The sequence below is a fragment of the Myotis yumanensis genome, unplaced genomic scaffold, assembly GCF_028538775.1.
Source record: "Myotis yumanensis isolate MYYU_CA2020_CCGP unplaced genomic scaffold, mMyoYum1.0.hap1 SCAF_6, whole genome shotgun sequence".
NCBI classification, from domain to species: Eukaryota; Metazoa; Chordata; class Mammalia; order Chiroptera; family Vespertilionidae; genus Myotis; species Myotis yumanensis.
In genome coordinates, this window is record NW_027223757.1 from 64173347 (window position 1) to 64194008 (window position 20662).

Below are 20662 nucleotides of genomic sequence, written 5' to 3' on the forward strand. Positions count from 1 at the left end.
TTCTGTCCATTTTGAGCCACATGGATCTCTCCTTGGGGTTAAATATTTCACAGCCTTCCACTCAGCCGTGATTACACAGTCACTTCAAAGACCAGCAGACTGATTTCCCTTGGGAGAGAACATGTAAAACCTAACATCCATTGCAATTTGGAGCTTGCTTCACGTATATCATTTGACCTTGAGGTATTGTGGTCTAAATCAAGGGCTGTTTGTGAAAAGGTTTCAGCTCTTTCCCAAGAACCCAGGATCCATTATTTTGAAAAAGCGGTACAAACTCCCTATTTTGGGACTGATTTTCCACAAATGATGATTCCAATTTGTCACTTATATCTCTCTCATACATTGACTATAAATGAAACTCATGCACAATTCAGCCACTTGCTACTGTTTTTCCTTATTTTCAGAGAACACAAACATTCTAATCTTTAAATCTTTTGTTACTGGGCTATTAAACAAGAAAATACATCATAAAATCTTATAATCATCATATAGCCCTAACGATCATCTTATAATCGTTAGGGCTATATGGAAAATCTAATAATATCTCTCAGGGAAAAAGACTGCAGATAAAGTTGGTAGCCGGGAACTTTGTTGAGAAAATGGGACAAAACCACTCCACACCTGACACACACAGAATGGGAACATTTGCACTGGAAAAACAGATACAGAGGGAGTGTTAAATATAGATTTGTGTCCAACTGGAAAAAAATAATCAAGTAGGATTCTCATGCCCCAAACTCATTGTCTGTTGCTTACCAGCACCTGCTCGTCGGGCCTGGATTGTTTCCTCTTCGGAATCAATAGACCTCACTTCTCCCCACCCTCCTGAAGAGACAGGTATCCCAGCTGCACCCATGACAGCAATCTTGTGGAGAAATCCAGTCTGTGGATTTTTCAGCCTTGCTTTCAAACAAAGTCTAGATCCTAACTAAAAAGATTGCAAAGTGCCGCCTCCACCATCACAACAGTCATAACCCGTGGGTTAGGAGCAGCAGAAAATGAACACGGAAAGAAAATGTTGGTGTAAGCATAAGAAAGTCTCTCTGCATGACTGACTCAGGTCATTGCAGGCACTGGGCAGTTATGCAAAGGACTGCTTGGATAAAACACCTCACACAAGCCGCGCTGGGCCTGGTGGTGTGGAGACTGGTAGCATTTACGGAGGAGAAGCATATTGGCATCTCTGCTGGGTTTTCACCAGATCCACAGGGTTCAGGAAATAAGCTCCCTGCCGGATGACACTACGCTCCTAGCCATTCCTTCTGTGTGTGTATCCCCCAAATTACTCTAACCGGTGTCCTTTCTCCTGCTGTGAGCTTACTTGTGGAGAGGGCTAAATAAAGGATTTTTATGACAACAGAATGGCCATTAGCCCATACGATGATTTCTTAAAACATAACTTTTCTGCTTTTGTTCAGTACTATTAAAATCAATTAAATGAGAGTTTCTTACTATTATGTCTTTCATTTGTGAAGAAAAAATGTTTTTTTCCTTCCTGAAGAAAAATTTGAAATTTAGGCTATGTTTGTAAATATTCTATATTCTTTATACGGAAACCTTTAAAGGAAGATTCCCTCTTCCTATTGCTATATTTTACTAGCAAAGACAAATATATATTTGGCTCTAGAATTTTTTCCTACAATAGTAAAACATTGCCAGACAATGAAGAGCTATATCTTGCTTTTAAGTTTTAAATGAAAAGGAATTATATATTTCCTCTAGCAGACTCTCTTTTGATTAAAACAAACAGGTACACGCAATTTTAACTTAAGCATATTATTCTGCAGGTAATCATTACTTTTTTGGATTTTAATACAGAGAATATTGTAAATAGTAAAACAAATAATGTTTGTGCATATATTCCACACTTCCCAAAGCATAATCATAGTCCTCAAAACAAATCTGAGAGGGGCAGAGACAGGTAGCCTTAAAAGAGAATAAACCATGCCCCAGCTGGTTTGCTCCGTGGTTAGAGCTTCAGCCCTCAGACCAAAGGGTCCAGGTTCAATTCCCAGTCAAGGGCTTGTACCTGGGTTGCAGGAGGCAAACCAATCGATGGATCACTCTCACACTGATGATTCTTTCTCTTTCTCTCTTTCCCTTTCCTCCCTTCCACTCTCTCTAAAAATCAATGGAAAAATATATCCTCTGGTGAGGATTTTCCCCCTCCCTCTAAAAAAGAGAATCAACCATTTATAGAAATGGTCATGGAGTATATACCAAGATTGCCATGTCCTGGAAACTAAATTCCTAGTTTGCCAATCTAAGGCTTCCACTTCACCAAACTATTATTTTCAAATTAAATTCCAGTACTAATATGACAGCCAGAAAGTAGAGATGAAACTCATTACAACCAAATGCCAATAGTGTTAATGTTAGAATTTTAATCACCTACAATATCCTGGAAATTAGTTTTATTTCTCCATAGTCCTAGTAAGTGATGCAAAAAAAGTCTGATTTTAAATCACAAATCTCTTACAAGTGTACTTTGAAGTAATGATCAATACTGTATTGAATTTCTAAGTTCCATATAATATCAGCCTATTAAGGAAAGAGCACTGAAATACTGTACAGTGAATGCATATATTGTTTTCCAATTCTATCCAAGAACTTTCAAAAGTAGAAAGAATCACTAGCATGGCTTAGTGGTTGAGCATGGACCTATGAACCAGGAGGTAATGGTTCAATTCCCAGTCAGGGCACATCCTGGATTGCAGATTCTATCCCAGTGTGGTGTGTGCAGGAGGCAGCTGATCAATGATACTCCCTTATCACTGATGTTTCTATCTCTCCCTCCCTCTACCTTCCTCTCTGAAATCAATTTTTAAAAGGTAGAAAAATTTCTCTACTCATCTATAGCTGACTCTCGTCTATGTAATTTCGTCTGCTGCTCACAGTCATATTTTAGAAAACAAGGTACACTCCACATAAACAAACACACCGAGTAATTTCAAGTAATGACGATGTCTACATTTTAAACTCCTGATGGGATGTAAATAAAGCATCTGATTCTCTATGGGGCTACAGACTAAAGACTGTTCAGGTGGAAATAACACACTGCTACTGTATTACCAGATTTATCTGCTTTGTGAGCGATGCCATATCGTATTAATGTATTGGCACTTAAGAATGAATGGCAGAACTCTGGACAGAAGAAGATAAACATATTGTCTTTCAGTCTCTATGTGTGTAAATCCTATATCTTCTTAGTGAAATCAACACTCTTAATATTTACAACCAGTAGTAGAATACACTATTTGTGAATGCTTATGGCAGAAACATAAGTCCAGGGTCAATGCACCTCTTCTGAGATGCTTTCATGGACTGAACCCAATCCACATAGATCTCTTCATTGCTTTTCATTTCCCTTTTTGGCTCTTAAAAGGAGAGTTATACATAGGACTTTAGTCTTTTATTTCTTGGGAGTTTCACTGATTCCTGCATTCATGCATTCATAATTTCTTCTACCAAAAATTATGAAAATTGAATATACTAAGCATTAAAGTAAAAAAAGAAAGAGCTACACCAGGTCTCTGCCTTGAAGTTCAAATGCCATTATTATACCCATATTACAGATGAGGGAACAGGCTTAGATATGATATGTGACATATCTAGTCAGTGGCAGAATGAGAATTTGAATGAGAATCTAATAAAAGGTCAAAGCTAATCTTGTTTTAGATCCTAACATCCTAAGTTTGGGAACTAACTTTTACTTAATATTAGGTACAACACAGTGTTAGTGGTTCATGACTGTGGTAAATGAATCTACACCAAGTAAAATGCACAGGATACAAGAGAATGAGGTCCTTCATGAGACTAGCTTCGCTCTGTCATGTCTTGACCTCAGAGTATCAGTTTATTACAATGATAAAGCACCATGAGAGCCATAGCCTTATACACAGACATCAGTTCCTATAACCTGCCTCTCACTAGCGCAAAACTGCCTCTCATGGCCCTGATTGTTTAACAACACAACCCCATACACATTACAAGTCTCGATTCAACCAGACACATTACTGAAGTATCACTTATCATACTTAGGGCTCTGGTCTTTTCATTTCATTTCAGGCACTTGGAGATCTCTCTCAACTATCACAAACAGATTTTTTATGCCATAAATATAAGAATACAGAAATTTATGGCCATGTGGTATTCCTTTAATCACTGTCTTGTAATAAAAAAAATTGAGCTGGCTTCAAATTTTTGTTATAAACACTATTATAATAATAAATATTTGCCTGCATCAATCATAAGTGTTTATTAAGCCAAGATACTCTTTGAGATGGAATCATGTTTCATGGACTAAACACAGATCAGTAAGTTAGAGGTAAGGATTCTGGTAATTCATAAATCTGACAACATACTCATCATGGCTACAAACAACTTCTTATGTGGTTTCAATTCCAAACATCTGGATTGAGTTTAAGTAATTCCAATCACTACCCCAACTCCAATACTCATTGAAAAATATAAGGTCTTCGATGATGATTCTTAATTTACTTCATGGTTTCCCAAAGGTTTTATTCTCTAACCTAACAAACTCATGGTTTTCCAAAGAAACAGTTCTCTGCAGCCCTGAAACCTAATTTAGAGTTTGGGAAGAATATACCAATTACATGTCCAGCTCTTTCCTTTCTGATCCCTCATCTCTCAGTTCTCCCAAAATTATTTTTTGTTTTCACTGTTATTGTTGATGTTATTGATGTTGCTTTATTTCTTTTTTAAATGTAATGGCAACTTTTCATTGTAATTCACACTATATCTTCTTCTGTGGGTAATTAAAATTTTTTTTCATTAAAATACGCACAATTATCTAGTGGTAGTAATATTGTGGTTTCCTTCTTATAGTTCAAAGAATTAATTAATGTCAAATTACTGAAAATAATCAAAGAAACAGAATTCTGAGAATAGAATTTTTGTAAGCTGTAATCACAAAAGAAACAAAGTCAATCATTTCCTATCACCCAATCTATTCAATGATGTACCAAAATTTAGAAGAGAGGAAAAATTTCCCTTTCTCAAACTTAATTATCTTCAACCGTACTTTTTGGATAGATCTTTTCTCTATACTTAAATATATAATTTATTATTTCTTTTTTGTAATTAGTTCTACAATTTAAAAAAAAACCTCCCAACGGTGTACAAGTTAATCTAAGAACTATATTTGTAGGTATATAACTGTAAATTCTCACTTTACTAAGTATAGAACAGGATATAAATGCAGGACCATGTCTCCAATTAAACTCACCATCAATTTCCTTCAGAAAAAAAGACATACACATGCAAACAAACCAAAGTGTCCTGTGACAGAGGAGTGGATAAAGATGTGGTACAATGTAATGAAAGGATGGAAGCACCATTTACAAAAACATCGATGGACCTTGATACTATGATGCTAAGTGAAATAAGTCAGTCAGAAAAAGCTAAGAATCATTATTTCACTTATGCATGGGATATAAAACTAAAACTCATGAACTCAAACAGCAGTGTGGTGGTTGTCAGAAGTAAGGGGGTGGGGGACAGAAGGGGGTCTTACTATATGGTGACAGGAGAAGATTTGACTTTGGGTGGTGGGCACACGGTGCAATATACAGATCTTATAACATAGAAATCCACACCTGAAACCTCTATGTACATGTTGACCACTGTCACCCCAATAAGTTTAATAATAAAAAAGAGAATTATATAGATCCAGGAAAACAATGGGGGAGGAGGCAAAATTTGGTATTAGTTTTAAACCATGGCTGGAGATGGGAGAACATTTAAAGGGGTGGAACAGCAAATGTTAAATAATTGAGATGGAAAAGTATGTAGTATGCAGGAAAGGAAGGGTTTACATACTAATTAGTCAAGAAGAGCAAAGTGTTAAGAGAAGGTGAATCTGTGATTATTATAAACTGGAGCTACACTATGGGGACTGAAGGACTTGTTTCAGTTTTCGATTTAATTTTCTATGAAATGACCTAATCTGTAAGACTTTTACCACTAGCCCAACTGGAATGACCAAATGTTAGGACAGTAATAATTAGTTACATTTGTGTAATACTCTAGATGCTGAGAATTACTTCCCCATTAATTGCTTCAATGTAGGCATAATTTCCCTTTTCTGTTCCAGGCATTTATTTGTAAAGTCATTCTTCTGTTCCTCAACCCCCCCCCCCCTCATTTGGGGCTCCCCAAGAACCACGGTCATCTGCCAAATTCACACCTGCCAGTCAGACTGAAAATTAAATCAAAGTATCTGGGATGAAATTCTAAAATATACCTGGATATATATATAACTCTTTAGTCTGTCCCCAAAAGAAAAGTTGAGTCATTTGGATCATAAGTTGAATCATTTTGGATGATTTTCCCTGTCAAGAATTCCCCCAGATAAATGAGCAACATTTTTATGGGAAGCTCAGATGATTATGCAAAATAAAAGATACTCATGGAAGAAGCAACACTTCATAATTTACAAAGGGTCAGGGCTGGGATTTGAAAAGTCGTGGAAGACTATCAAGCTCTGTAGTTCCTAACCTTGACTATACATTGATTAAATCCCATTTGGTGCTACATGTAATTTTTGAAAGTTCCCCAGAGAATTCTAAAGAACATCCAAGGATGAGGATCACTGATATAACCCATCCCTATTATTCTATTGCCCATGGTAACCCAGTTATTGAAAGAACTGAGATAAAAACTGCCTTGATCAGTAAGTCCTGGGCTCCTTTTCATTCACAGGTTCCATAAGCTTAGTGTTCCCAGAACACTGTGTATCTCCAGCATATCTCATTGTTCGTGCCAGTCTCTTTGACCAGACTGCCACACTGACTCTTTCTGCCCAAATTCTACCCCAGCTCTCATAGGAAACCTTGCATTCCAGCTTTCCCCCTATGTCTTGTAACATGTAAAATCTGTACATCCTATTTAATACTATAGAAATAAATATATCTATATTGAGCACTTCCTATGTATCAGGTACAAGATATACAGAGACATAGAACATCATCCCATTTAATTTTCACAATTAATCCATGGGATATATAAATTATTATTCCCAGATCCTAAAACAATGGAACTTGAAGCTTACAGAGGTTAAGAAACACGCCTAATGTGCTCAGTCTCGGGCTGTGACTAAATTACCTATGTTATCACGATTTTGTATATCAATCCTCTAAAAAATAAACTACTCAATAATATTCTTGATGATCTTAACGTTTTTCATAGATGAAAAACCATGGAGACAAATGCCAAACATTAGTATTTATCATGTGTGTATGCAAACACATAGAAACCTTGTTCTTTTTCCTTCTATGAATATTATTGATATGAACAGAATGTGCCCCCCTCCCAAACTGATATGTTGAAGTCTTCACTCCAAGTACTTCCTAATGTGACCATATTTGGAGAAAGGATCTTTAAAGGATTAATTAAATCAAAACGAGGCCATTAGGATGGCCCCTAATGTAATATGGCTGGTATCCTTATCAGAGGAAGAGATCTGAACATAAACAAGGGAAAGGCAATATGAAGACTCAGGGAGAAGATGAACATCTACAAGCCAAGGTGTGAGCTGGAACATATCCTTACCTTACGGCACTCAGAGATAACCAACCCTGCCAACATCTTGATGTTGGAGTTCTAGCCTCCAGAACTATGAGAAAATAAATTTCTGTTGTTTAGTCCACCCAGTCTGGGGTACCTTGTCATAGTAGCCCTAGGACACTGTTCTCATCTTGTACGCACCAGGTTCGGAAGAGTTAACTAGAATCGAAATTGGATTTGCCCTTTGGCATGGATCAAGTGCTGTTAAAAAACCCAATTGAAGAAGTTCAGCTCAATAGGTAGAACGAGACACTCAAAGAAGATAGCTCAAGGCAATAGCTTTTAAATCCAGAACAGCAGTAAGAATCAGAGATGCCCCAAAATATATGAAGAAGAATGATAGAGACAGTATACCTGGATTTCCAACATTGCAGTTGGTATTCGGGGAGTCGTTATGTAGGGATCCAGGTTCTGATTCCTGCACAGAGATTGGTGAGGGCAAGGCAACGTTTTAGTTGAAAAAGGGACTTGGGTGACAGAACTGGACTTGGTCATAAGGATCCAGGGACAGAGATCTCACAGCCAAAAGGAAGCACAAACCTGGGGCCTGGTCTGAGGACCCTATTAGAAGCCAGATTGTTAGGGTTGGGCCTAGACTGCAGACAGAACAAGTAGCAGGACTGACTAAACACTAGTCCTCGGAGGGTCTGGTGGCAGCAGGGGACAGAACGTGTCGCAACCTCTACCAGCTGCAAAGAGAAAATGACTTCAGGGGCAGAGAATCAGGCAGAAATTAACACCCATAATGTCTCTTCTCTGTTCTATCATGTGTGAACGGAGAGATTTTTTTGTTTGCTTCTAAAGTCTCTCCAAGGTCTAAGTTTCTGTTATTCTGTTAAATTGAACCAAAAGTAAGAACAACCTTTTCATTCACAGGATAAAATGGGTCAAAAACACTGCAGTATGATTCTGCATTTTAAAAGGATACTGAAGAACAACTTACTGAGATAAAATAGGTGGCAATGAAATCTTCAATATTAAGTATTTTCTAAATGCACTTTGAAGCATAACTGTTTCCCCTTAAAATGATCTTTAGTTATACATCCTCTAAAACATTTTTATTAAAATTGTAAGCATATATTACATATAAAATCACATGATTATTTTTGAAAAGGCAGCCCAGATTTTAATTTAGTTTCTCCTGAACCAAAAATAGGAATTTATTTCAGATGTAACTTAATGACTAATATTTCTAGCTATGGATTAATTTAGGAGAAATATTATTGGATATAATCATGTTAGATTTACATACTTAATTTCTCTTCTTTTTATAGAACTATATTTTAGACATAACTCCTGTTTTAGAATCAAGATTTTTGAGTCATTTATATATTAGGCAGAAATTGTAACCCTGAAAAAGTCAACTTCTCAATATAATGATATCCAAAATTTTCTTAATGCATATTCTTAGAAATTAGGAATTAGTACAGATCACTCACACACACACACACACACACACACACACACACACACACACACAGTTATAAGTGTCTTCTCAATCTCTTCCTAAGATTTAAATTGCACATATGATTAAAACAACTAATGTCCATTCCATATCTACTGTACAAAGTAGTTCTCCAACTCCCACTAAGGCATTTGAACTGAAGCAGCTAAAACCCTAAGCCATGCCTTGAAAGGGATAATTAAACTTAGCTTTCCCTCAGCAATGCAAAAACAACCTCTCTTCTCTTTTATGTCTATTCTCGTCTCTTCTTTGTAATAGCAAAGAAAATCAGGCCAGGTAGAACTGTTGGGCATTTGTGATAAATGTCAACCTCACCAACTACCGTTACAGAAATCTCATTCCTCTTCATAAATTAAGAGAGCAAATTAAGAAAGAAACTAGAGAAATCATTTAATTAAAGGTTGAGAATGGGAGGTAGAGGTCTGTAATTTTGTTCACCAGCCTCTATGTGAAATGGGACAGGGCAGAAGTATATAAAAGGAGAACAAAAGAAATTGGGTGGGCTCTTCTGAGAGAGCTACTCAGGGCAGGGACTATGTTTAAGTCAGTGTATTCCCAAGCCTATCATATAGCAGAAATCAATGAAAGATTAATGCATAAAAGGTAAAAGAGAAGCCAATGCTGTTACAGTTCTATATGGAACCATGCTGTTTTGAGTGTCTGCAGCTAAAATGACAGTTATGAAAGGCCCCAAAAGTCATCCAAACTGGCTACTTGTAACTTAATAAAGGGGATGTTCATAGCGATTTTTTTGTTTCTGATTTGAATAGATATCAAATTAATGTATGCACATGATGAAAACAAAAATAAATAAGGGCTTGAGATGTAGTGCCAACAATTCATTTCCCCTTAGCGTCCCCACTTTCCAACCTTATTTGTAAATATTTATTTTTTTAGTTCTTCTCATGGAGAGCACTTTAATTTGTAAAAAATTTACCTTTATATGTTGACTGGTTTATTTGGGTTGTTATCCATTGGTTTCTAATTTTAAGATATTATCTAAGGTTAAAAACTAATTAAAGAAGAAACTTCAGATCACTTTATTTACATCCTTTGCTTTCAAAAACTAATAGTTATATTTCTCTTTTTATAGTTCTATATTTAAATGCAGTTGATCCTCTATTTATTGTCTTAAAATTTGAAGATATTTTAACTCTTAAACATTTTAGATGAGAATATTCATGTGCTTACCTCCCTGTCTCCCAGTCCTTTCATCCCCCATATAAGTCAGTTTCCATTTATTTTGACATGAACAAAATATATTCAATTGTGTAAACAAATATAAGTGTTCAATAGGGAAGGGTGTTTTTCTAAAAACTGAAAACCAGTAAATGGTATTTACAATATTATTACATGTAAATACTCCAGAGCCAAGTAAAAAACCAATAATGTGAAGAGGTTAAATTTCTGAACTATCTGGGTTCCTGTTCACTCAGAAGCAAATGTTCCTAAATTAACAGTCAACTAGGCTGTATCAATTAATAAAATCACATTTTTCTTTGCCTCATATTTGAATAATGATTTACCTTACCAGTTCCCCCTCCCCCTCAGTGTTTGATTGTTCCTTTTTAGTGGTGAAAAAAGAGACCGCCTTTCTTTACCAGGTCAATAATGTCATATAACTTAGTCATTAGATATTTATTGCAATCTATGGCATTCTTTTTAATGTAAAGATATTCTTTTGGAGCCTCCTAAAAATGACCTTCCGTTTTAATTCGGACAAATTGCTTTCTGCACATAATGTCATACAGGGTTTTCTTGGCCTTGTAATCCCAGGTTAGCTCCACTATTTCTTGTTTCTCATATGCTTTATTTTCATGATTATCATTCTTTTTCTTGATCTTTAAATAATTTTCTCAGAAATAGATAGCTAAGTAGGTTTTCTGAGAATCTGGAGTTGAATGATGGTTACATGTGCATAGAATCACAGTTTTAAAATGGGCTTGCTCTGCACTTTGAAGGCACTGGTCAGTAGTAGTCTAAAATCCCTTGCTGATTAGGTGCAAAGGCAGTTTAACTCTTACTATTTTGTATCTGATCAGGTTTATTTTTTAACTTCCAAAAGCTTATATTTTTTCCCTTTCTTCTTGGCATATTTAAGGGTGTTGAAATTCCTGTGTTTCACAATTTTGAACTCTGGACTCATCCTCTGGGCATCCCAAGTATTATACAGGCTTCCTTATAGATCAGTCTCATGGTTGCCTTCTGGATCCAAGGGAGTTTAGAGGCTTAATATTAGCTTTTATTTTAATGTCTCAGATTAGGTTATTTTACTTCCTGGTTAGGAGAATTAACTCCTACCAGCAGGCACACTTGTGATCTCGAGTCTAGTCATGTGGTCTTGCATTTTGTCCAAGTATCTCTGGCCAAGCACTTCGGTGCTATGGGTTTTGGTACTCAAAGATTTTCCTTTAATCTTGGTTATTAACCTTAATAACTCAAAAGAATTTACAGAGAATATCTGTGCATTTGAGTGGGGAAGGTGCCCTGAAAATGGGGGTAGGCATCTCAGGATGTACCAAACTGGACCAAGAGTTAGGATTTTGTTCTGTTTGTTCTCAAAGCACACTGCTTCTCTTGAATTCTCTCTTCGAGCATCAATGTGTTTACTTGTTTACATATTTTTTAGTTCATTCTGCTTCAATTCATATTTTGTGGCCTTTGTTGTTCATTCAATTTAAGATGTACTTCCGGAGCACCAATACTTTGAGTTTAATGACAAAGAAGAATACAAAGCGTTACATGAACAAGTTACCCTTGCAATATGATTGTTGCAAGAGTTCCCAACTCTTATTCCTGACTTCCTAATGTTTACCTTGTCAGGTACCCAAACTGAATCACATGAGACTATCTCTGTCTTTAAGAGGAGAATTCACACCTGTTATTACTCACTTTCAGCCACTCATTTTTTTATAACCTTGAGAGTATCAATTCTTACCAGTAATCCAGATCACATGCTCCTAAAAGGACTACTGAGCACTGCCTAATAGTAACAGCTACAAACAAACCAATTAGCCCTTGCTCTACAAGTGGACCTAAGAAGACACTCATGGAGTTCTTTCAAAGTTCAGTCATATAATTTGTGTTGTATTTTCTGTTTACACCAAGTCAGCAAGAAGAAGAGGATTGAAAATGAAGGATGTCCTATAATCCAACACCAGACTCTTCTTCCAACTTGTTTTGTCTGAGGGTTTATACTTTAAGTTCCTTGCAGTTTTAAGGGACTTACTCATCTGCTCAAGCAGCAATGCTTCTATGTTTCTACTCATAACTGGCAGAATTTCTTTCTCTCATCCACATTGGCACTAACTTGTCTCTTCTTTATTCTTAAGCCTAATTACTCAACTCCTTAGGGGCACAAATCTTCACTAGACTTTCTCCGAATGAATTATATCACAAATTTCACTTAAAATTCAACTGCTATCTTGCCCCAATGGTGTGGTTCAAGGTTGAGCATCAATCTATGAACCAGGAGGTCATGGTTTGATTCCCAGATAGGGCACATGCCCGGTTGTGGGCTTGATCCCCAGCAGGAGGCATGCAGGAGGCAGATGACCAATGATTGTCTCTCTTCATTGATGTTTCTATCTGTCCCTATCCCTTCCTCTCTGAAGTCAATAAAAAATATCTTAAAAATTCAACTTCTAACTCATAAGCAAGATTAAATTCACTGTTTTCCTTCTGTATAGAAAAATTTATCTGTTATTATTTATAAGCTATCAGACAAGAGATGCTCATTTTTTTCATTAGCAAAAGTAATATGAATAGCATTCATGTTGAAAAGATATGACAGTTGACCTCAATTTTTATATAAACCCATTAGATCATCGGTTCTCAACCTGTGGGTCGCGACCCCTTTGGGAAACACATATATAATTATATATTGTTTTTGTGATTAATCACTATGCTTTAATTATGTTCAATCTGTAACAATGAAATTGGGGGTCACCACAACATGAGGAACTGTATTAAAGGGTCGCGGCATTAGGAAGGTTGAGAACCACTGCATTAGATAGATCTTACAATCTCTGTGTGTGTGTTGTATGTGTGTGTGTGTGAGTTGAATTACAGTATATGTAAAAGATTATATTCAATATAAATGTTGGGCTATCTTTCAGATATCATTTGATCAGCGTATCTTTTTATTGAATGATTGGACATATAGCAAAATTATATCAATGTATCCTGAAGAAATGTCCCTTTGAAGTATCTATTTAACACTATTACAGATGTCCCCATCCCCCCTTAAAATGTATTTAATTATGTAGTTATTCTTTATTGCTTATTTCTCTCAACACAATGTAAGCTCCAGACAGCATAGTGCATATCCTTTTTGTAAACCTCAGTTTATCTACCAAAAGTGCTAAATACATATTTGCTAATAAATTTACAAACAACCTCAGCATGATAATATGAATTACAAGAATAATACATATATATTACATAGTTAACTTATAACAGTGCTATAATCTGAATGTTTGTCTTCCTCCCCCCCAAATCCATAGGTTGAAATCCTAACCCCTAAAGATGATGGTATTAGAGGTGGGGGCCTTGGATTTGAGGGTGGAGCCTTCATAAATGAGATTAACACTCTTAGAAAGAGACCTCACAGAGCTTCCCAGCCCCTTCCACCCTGTGAGGACATATCATGGAGGTTCCAACTATGAACCAAGAAGAGGTCCTTCTACAGAACCTGACCATACTGGCACACTGATCTTGGAATTCCCAGCCTGCAGAATGGTGAAAAGTAAGTTTCTGTTGTTTATAAGCTACCCAGTCTATGGCATTTTGTTATAGCAATCTGAACATACTAAGAGAGGGAGACATTGTGTTAAATGTTTAATTTATATGTGTGACTGATGAACTGTACAAGAAAATGCATGGGATATAATAAAAATGTTACTTTAATTTCTGTCTCCAACTGCTCTTTAAGTTTTATTCCATGGTAATACTCTTCCCATGACCCTGAAACTCACAAGATAGCATCTACTCTTTTCCTAAGAAATCTCTTCCCAAATCATTCTTCCCCTTCTCACCACATTGGAGCCTACAAGATATAAAAACGTTTTTAATGTTTTCTTTGTATACTATATGTATTGGTGATTATCTCAGACTCATTGTGGTATTAGATGTCTATGGTATAGGAGCCACAGACAAAATCAATACAGGAAAAATACTATTGCATCCTATTTTATATGCATCATCTAATTTAAACCACTCACAATTTTATCAGATTTATGGAGGTTAAGTAACTTATGCAGAGTCAAGGGTGCTAGATATTATTATAATGGTGGAATTTGGTAATAAAGTCATTAATAGATATTACATATTGATAAAATACATTCCTTTTAGCTAATGTTTCATTTTGTAAATGTTGGTTTGGAATCGGTTAAAATGCTAGAATAGGACATCTACTTTGGAGAAAACTCAATACATTAATTAAGAATATTAATTATAAGTTAAGAGAAAAGAAGGCATCTGTATCAGATAATGGTACATGTGATGCCCCTGCATTCTCCGATGAAGAGATTTAAGTCCAACTTCAGAGGTGTATATATCCCGAGTTCCCAGGATGATTATTCCCAAGGAGGAGAGTGTAGAGGCAGTAAGTTCCTGACATTATACCAGCTCCATCCCTCCAATTACCCATGCCACCAGTCATGTTTTCTTCCATAATATGTTGTTATTGGAAATCATATTGAGATTCAACACTGTCTGATTCCATAGTCATCGTGATTCATTACACATGTTTGGTAAGAGCTAGTATACAGTACTTTCTTTAAGAAATGGGAAAGTATTACATATATATATATATATATATATATATATATATATATATATAAAATCCTGCTCACCAATTGAGACATCCATTACTTAACACTTACTTTATTACTTCAGGGGGGGAAATATATGTTTACAAGAATATTAAGGCACAAAAGGCAGCAAGGGTCTACTCGCATCTGACTTTTCAAAAACCCACAGACAATATGCTTAAACATAGGCATAATGACTTACCATTCAGAAGGATGACTTTTTTAATCAATGTAGCATATTAATGCCTTTAATACTAAATCCCAGTATTGTTTACTTAACACTATCTTGTGAACCAGCCATAATAATCTCCAGCACCCTGTGAACCTGCACAAGTTACCTAACCTCTATTTTATACATATTTAATGATATCTATGTATGTGTTTATACATACATATGCACACGCTATATATGTATATATACAGTATATTTTGAGTATCCCCAAAAATGTATACACATACTTTGAATAATTATAAAGGTAGTGTTTAGTAAAATACAATCCATTTTCAAAATTGAGCTATCAGCTGTTAAAGTGCATATATATACATATATATATATATATTTATAGAAAGAGAGAGAGAGAGAACACTTCCATGTAGTTTAGAGATAGAGAAGTTGAGGAAGAAAAGTGATACTTTTATCAAATTATAATATTTAGTACATAATATAGCAATTATAAAGCAAGTCAAAAACTATGTAAATAGTCATCCCAAAATATAAATTAAATAAGACACATACAAGGACCCCCAACACTACAACGAGAATGATGACCCCCACCATTAAATTCAGGACTGTGGCCAGTTTAAATGGGAGTGAATATTCAAAACAAGCATACATTTTAAAATTGAGCTATCAGCTGTTAAAGTATTTTCTAAACCAGTGTTATCTAAGTAGGAGTGAGGGTGGGAAGAGTTTAACAAAATAACTTATATGCATATTTGCATAACCCAAGGGCAAAGACAATAGTGCCATGAAGATGGAAGTGGGGTGGGAGCTGAGGAGTGGAGGGGGTTAATAGCGGTGAAAAAGAGGGACATCTGTAATACTCTCAACATTAAATACTTTAAAAATAAAGAAACTTTCTCTGATGAACATTCTTGAACACTTGCAATGTGGCTAGTGCAAGTGGGTAAGTTAATTATTCTTATGTCTATTTAATTTTAATTAAAATAGCTACATGCAGTTATGGTATTGTAGCGTGAAGGTTTAGCCAGTGGCTCTCAACCTTCCTAATGCGGCGACCCTTTAATACAGTTCCTCATGTTGTGGTGACCCCCAATTTCATTGTTACAAATTGAACATAATTAATGCATAGTGATTAATCACAAAAACAATATGTAATTATATATGTGTTTTCCGATGGTCTTAGGCGACCCCCAAAGGGTCGCGACCCACATGTTGAGAACCGCTGGTTTAGACAGAAAAAAGGCAGCCTATCACTCAATGTTCCAAAATCTTCCGCAATGTAATAGGTAAAACGAACTTCGTATTCCAAAGTTACTGTAAATCCGAAGCACAATATATAACATTTCCATGATACAATCTTTGTGAAGAAATTTCTTTTGAAACTTGAAAAATACTACCCCACTGAAGTCTTTCTTTTTAAAGGTACACTTCCACTTATCAGGCATAGTTTTGGTTTTCTAGAAAAGAATCAATTTTTCCCAAATAAATCCAACCCAAAATAATAACCTAAAAACATAAGACATTATGGAAGGTCACAGAATGACAGGCACCAAAATCATTAAGAGCTCTTATAACCCAAATTTGGAGCTTCTGGTTGTTTTAAAATCCCATCAAAAACAAACAACAGCAAAAAAAACTAAAACCTTCTATTCACTGAGATAGAAACTGTGAGCTTCCCAAGCCATACCTTTTCCCCTTCCACTTTGAGATATTTTTCTCCACTTCCATTGAGATATAATTGACCTCTAGCTCTGTACAAGTTTAAGGCATACCGCATAAGGGGCTGACATACCTATACTGAGAAATGGTTATTACCGTAAGTTAGTTAACATCCATCTCATCTAATTACAAACAAATGTGTTTCCCTTGTGATCTCAACTTTCAGCAACTTTCCATCATACCATACAGCAGTGATGACTATAGTTAGTCATCACAGGGTCCATGAGAAGCCACACTGCTAAACCCGGCATAGGCACACGCCCAGCTCAGCCCACAGGCACCTCTGCTCCACCCCCCACCCTCGCCCCGCACGCGCTCACGCCTCGGATCCCCGCACGCGTCCCGCGCGCCGCCCCGCCCCGCCCCGCCCCTGACCTTTCTCGCTGACGCTCTCGCTCTCCAGCTCCACGTCCTCGCAGCTGGTGTACTCCGGCGTGGACACGCCCTCCTCCTCCGAGCTGCTCACCGACATCTGCCGCTTCTTGCCGCCCCTCTTGGGCCGGTGCGGCTTGGGCGGGGACGGCCGCACCGACTCGGACTGGTCGGAGCTCAGCGAGTCGTTCCGCAGCATGGTCTCCACCTTCTCGCGCTTGGCCTTGCGGATGAGCACGGCCGAGCTGGGGTCCAGGCGGCTCTGCTTCCTGAGGGGCTCCTGGGCTTTGGGCTCCAGGGCTGGCGCGGGGGCCGGCCCATGCCTGGGCGCCGGCGGGCTGGGGTTCGTTAGCGGCTTGGCGCCGGGCGCCCGGGCGTCCGCAGTCCTGTCGGCCGGGTAGGTCCGCGGCGCGTCGGGCGGCCCGGCCCTGGGGCCGGCGGGGGCGCGCTTGGCCGCCTTGCTCTCGGGGGGTGCGGCGCCCGCCTCGGTGTGCGGGAGCGCCACGTCGCTGTGGCGCCGCTCGTGCCTGGCGCGGGACACCCGGGCGTGCATGCGCATCTGCTGCTCCTCCAGCGGCGCTTTCACGGGGTACCGCGCCAGGTTCGGGTCGCTGCGGTACCTGGTCTGGTAGTCCTCGCTCCTCTGTTTCTCATCAACCGCCGCTTTGCCCTCCTCTCGCTTTCCCGGCAGGTCGGAGAAGTCCTGGGACCGGCCTTTCTCCAGCCTCCGGCTTTCCCGCCTTTCTTTCCGCTCCCGGTCTTCCGAGGCCCCCTCGCCGGGTGGCACTGAGGTCTTTGGCACGCGTTTCCGCTCGCTCTTGGGGGCTCCTTTGCCATTCTGTTCAGAGAGCCCAGGCGTCTTCTTCCTGTGATATACAAAGGAACGTCAAGAAGGAGAGCAGGGTGTAAAGCCTAAAGTGAAGACCAGACCTTCGTATTCCAGATTTAAAGCCTTTCAAATAATTACTTATAATTCGATGTCTAATTAAAAGCGACATGATAAGGAACCATCTTAAACCTGTATATCTGACTAGCTTTCTACTAGTAAATAAGGCTCATTTGCATCACAATATGCTCAGGGACTTCAGAAATTATTTGCACATTTCAAATTCTCTATAAATTAACTAGATCAATAAATGCCATCAATAACTTAATTCAATAAATGAATAAGTTGTGTGCCAACCACTGCTTGTGAATGAAAGACTAAAAATATTTTAGGTGAAAATAATACAGGTAATAAACTAATATTGGAGCAAAAGAATATAAACCAATTCAAAACTATATACTTGATATATATTTGGACACTTGATAGTGACAATCTTTTACTGTAACTGAAACGTTTAAAGAATGGACATACAAGTATGTCCATTTCAGAAATCAAATCTAATAGCATTTCTTCAATAGTAGAACAAAAGTAATTTTAATGAGATCTTGTGTACCCAAACACCTTTTTAAGAAGTTGTTTAGGAAAAGAATGGCTGACCCTTAATCTTTATTTTACTTTCTGTGGGCAAAAATAATAGAAATATTGGAAAATTTGAAATTAATATTCATTTTTTCTTTCCCTCTCCCTAATTTCAGAACACAGTGCAAAAGAATAAAACAGTTTTTCTATTTTTCTCTATCCTGTTGAAAGCAATAGCAAGATAAAAGGAAAGGAAAAGGGTTTGCCAATCTTTGAATGTTGTAGATGTATCATTCAATTGCTCCATTCAGCCCTTCCCTGTACACTGGTGTACACCTGATTTTGGAAAGTTCCGGCAACTATTCCAGAAGTTACAAAAAGGAGGTGCCTTGGCAAAGCATTCTGACACTATATGATCTACTATGCAATTAAAATGGAGACAAACAGACTGATTTTGGAATCCTGAGGTCCATAGAGAGGACTTTCCAGAGGGAACATCCTTTGACTAGAAGCCCAAAAGCAGAAGTAATAAACAAAAATCAAGAAAAGAAAACAAGATGAAGAAAAAGTAGGGCAATTTCTATTGTGGGTTACCAAAATAGTAATTGCTAAGATATGGGTTAGTTTGGGGAAGTGCTGGTGATGGTGAAAAGTAAGGGTAAAGGGTTTTTCCTATGGCATAGGAAGGCAAAATGGAAACATGGAAAATTCTGTTTCAGATTACATTGGTCCACAAGGGTGACATTGTAAGGGGACTGATAGAATACATATTAATCATGATAAAATATAGTTTTCATAAGAGCATTATGATTGCACTGCAAACATTTAGTAGCTCATTAAGGCATAGTTAATCTGGTTAGAAGTTTATATTGTGTTAATTTACTTTTCCTGAAATACTGATAAAGAATTCTTACCTTGCAGGGTTCATATGAGGCTTAAAGGAAATATCATCTGTGAAAATGGTCTATGAAAGGATAGAGTATTATGAAAATGGAAGGAGTTCTCCAGTCTCACTGATTCTTTGCGTACGGATTGTTTTTCTCACCTCTACCTTTAATTGTTCCATTTCCACTAGCCCTGATGAGTGTATAAGATATGATTAAGGATTCTTCAGTAATTTGAAACACTGCCATTCTTTCAGTCTTGCTTCTCTCCCTAAAGTTGTTACCTGTCTCTCTTTTTCTTCTACACTCTCAATATCCTTGCTGTTTTCTTAAGTATTTATAAAATCAGTGAGTGATTTGAAAAATCAAAAGGGCATTTGCCCCTCTATTGTCTTATTCCTTTAGGCCACATGCACTTGCATATACCTGGAACACCAATCCCACTCTTCACCTGGTTAATTCCTAGTCAATTTTCAGAGCTCAGCATAAAAGAAATGTTTTCAAAGAAGGCCTGCTAAGGTACCCACCCACCCTCCCCTGGGTCAGGTGACCCCATCATATTCTCTCAGAGCACACATTCAGTTAAGGACTAATGTGATAAGTGAAGAAATGATGTAAAAGCTTTGCTGAATCCAAGGTTGGAAGTCAGTACCCAACTGGGTGACTGGATTATATCTGTGCACAATATGACCACAAAGCTTCTCAACAAAGGTCTCCAAAGGCATGATACATTCTAGAGATAAAGCACTTCCATGTGGGGCCTGAGAAGCACAGCTTCAAAATACCTTTTCTTAAGAACCATTACATTCTTGAAAATGGGTTTGTTGTCAATACAAGACCTTGCCTTCTGCCTACAGGGTTAATGAACTATTACCTCTCTCTTGGAGGTTCACTTCTAGACCTGGATGCAGCCTGCTTCTGCTCTGGCCCCATGGCTTGCTGGGAGGGCTCAGCCCCCTTGCTCCTGTCTGGTTGTGCACTGGGAGGAGCGGTGTCCTGGGAGGAGGCAGCTGCGGTGCTTAGGGGAGTCTGAGACCGTGATCGCTCCTGGAGCCGGGCTTTCTTTTCTCTGGGAACCTCGGAACCAGCACCTGTAGCTGTATCACTTAGGGTTCCATCCTGACTGGGCTGCTGAGGGCCACTTCCAAAGAACCAGGCCCCAGATTTGGTTAAGATTTCTTGTTGCTTTCGACATAAATTGCATACCCACATAACCTATTCAAAGAAGAGAGA

At 37.8% G+C, this 20662-nt stretch overlaps 1 protein-coding gene across 49 annotated transcripts in view; it reads right to left on the bottom strand.

Annotated features, from left to right (window-relative positions):
* Positions 1-20662, bottom strand: part of RIMS1 (regulating synaptic membrane exocytosis 1) — a 413878-nt gene that overhangs the window by 161530 nt on the left and 231686 nt on the right. For 32 of the 49 annotated variants that reach the window (XM_070418243.1, XM_070418247.1, XM_070418292.1 and 29 more), the window contains 2 exons: positions 20304-20644; positions 17144-18006 (listed from right to left, as the gene is read on the bottom strand). In XM_070418243.1, the coding sequence (XP_070274344.1) occupies positions 17144-18006; positions 20304-20644 (1204 nt within the window). Of the gene's footprint in view, positions 1-756; positions 947-17143; positions 18007-20303; positions 20645-20662 lie in introns of those variants that run through there. The other 17 variants (XM_070418284.1, XM_070418282.1, XM_070418281.1 and 14 more) reach the window with 5 other exon arrangements.